This window comes from Microtus ochrogaster, unplaced genomic scaffold (assembly GCF_000317375.1).
Source record: "Microtus ochrogaster isolate Prairie Vole_2 unplaced genomic scaffold, MicOch1.0 UNK5368, whole genome shotgun sequence".
NCBI lineage: Eukaryota > Metazoa > Chordata > Mammalia > Rodentia > Cricetidae > Microtus > Microtus ochrogaster.
Genome location: NW_004954461.1, coordinates 1 through 1,137, shown reverse-complemented (window position 1 = coordinate 1,137; position 1,137 = coordinate 1). Strand labels below are relative to the sequence as shown.

General features: G+C 41.3%; 1 protein-coding gene across 1 annotated transcript; it reads left to right on the top strand.

Moving 5' to 3' along the window:
• Nucleotides 1-316: 316 nt before the first annotated feature.
• On the top strand, nt 317-1,129 carry LOC101992961 (olfactory receptor 4K3-like; the record flags this gene model as incomplete). Its single annotated transcript, XM_005372416.2, has 1 exon — nt 317-1,129. A coding segment is annotated over exon 1 (810 nt), but the record flags the coding sequence as incomplete, so codon positions are not given.
• Nucleotides 1,130-1,137: the final 8 nt, after the last annotated feature.

Below are 1,137 nucleotides of genomic sequence, written 5' to 3'. Positions count from 1 at the left end.
AAAAAGAAATGACACACATTTTTAGGTTTTCTTTGTTGTCCTTTCTCACTGCTCTCCTCTAGAGGAATTTCATAATAGAGCAGGTGTGTAACAGTCACATATGATGCTTCTCTTCATGGGGTGTTGTTCTTGGCTCATTAGCTCACTTTGGGCAGCTGTGCTACTCATATTTGGCTTAGATTTCTCTTTACATTTATGCATCTCTATTCAGGTAAGTTTTAAATAAATGTCAAAGTCTACACAGGAAATAGAATTTGTCATATGACTTGTTGAAAATCTTTGTTTCTTTGTAGGTCATTTCTGAGGAACAGTGAGCATAATGGTTGGAGACAATCAGACTTGGGTGTCAGAATTTATACTTTTTGGGCTTTCCCAGTCACAGAGTGTCCAGGTTTTACTCTTTGTGATGTTCTTAATACTTTATTTCTTTATTATGTCTGGAAATATTATCATCATTGTCTTAATTACCACTGACCACCATCTCCATTCTCCCATGTACTTTTTGTTGGCCAACCTGTCCTTTGTTGATATGTGGCTTTCCTCAAACACAACTCCTAAGATGGTATCAGACTTTCTCAGGGAAAACAAGACCATTTCCTTTGCTGGCTGCATGACCCAGGTCTTCTTTACTCATTGCATTCCCGCAGGAGAGATGGTGCTGTTGGTGGCAATGGCTTATGACTGCTATGTGGCCATCTCTAAGCCACTTCATTACTTCACCATTATGAACCTGAAAAGATGTACTGGGTTGGTGTTGATTTCCTGGACTACTGGCTTTATTCATGCCATGAGTCACCTGGTAGTGATTGTGGAGCTGCCTTTTTGTGGCCCCAATGAAATAGATAGCTATTTCTGTGACACACCATTGCTGATCAAGCTAGCTTGCATGGATTCCCATGATCTGGATATTCTGATGAATGCTGGCTGTGGGATTGTGGCAGTAACCTGCTTCACTCTGTTGCTCATTTCCTATACATGTATCCTCATCACTGTTCACCGGAGCTCTAAAGCTGCTGCATCTAAGGCTCTGTCCACATGCAGTGCCCACATCACAGTGGTGATGATATTTTTTGTCCCCTGCATCTTCATCTATGTGTGGCCACTCAACTCCACCTGGTTTGACAAATTTCTTGCTGT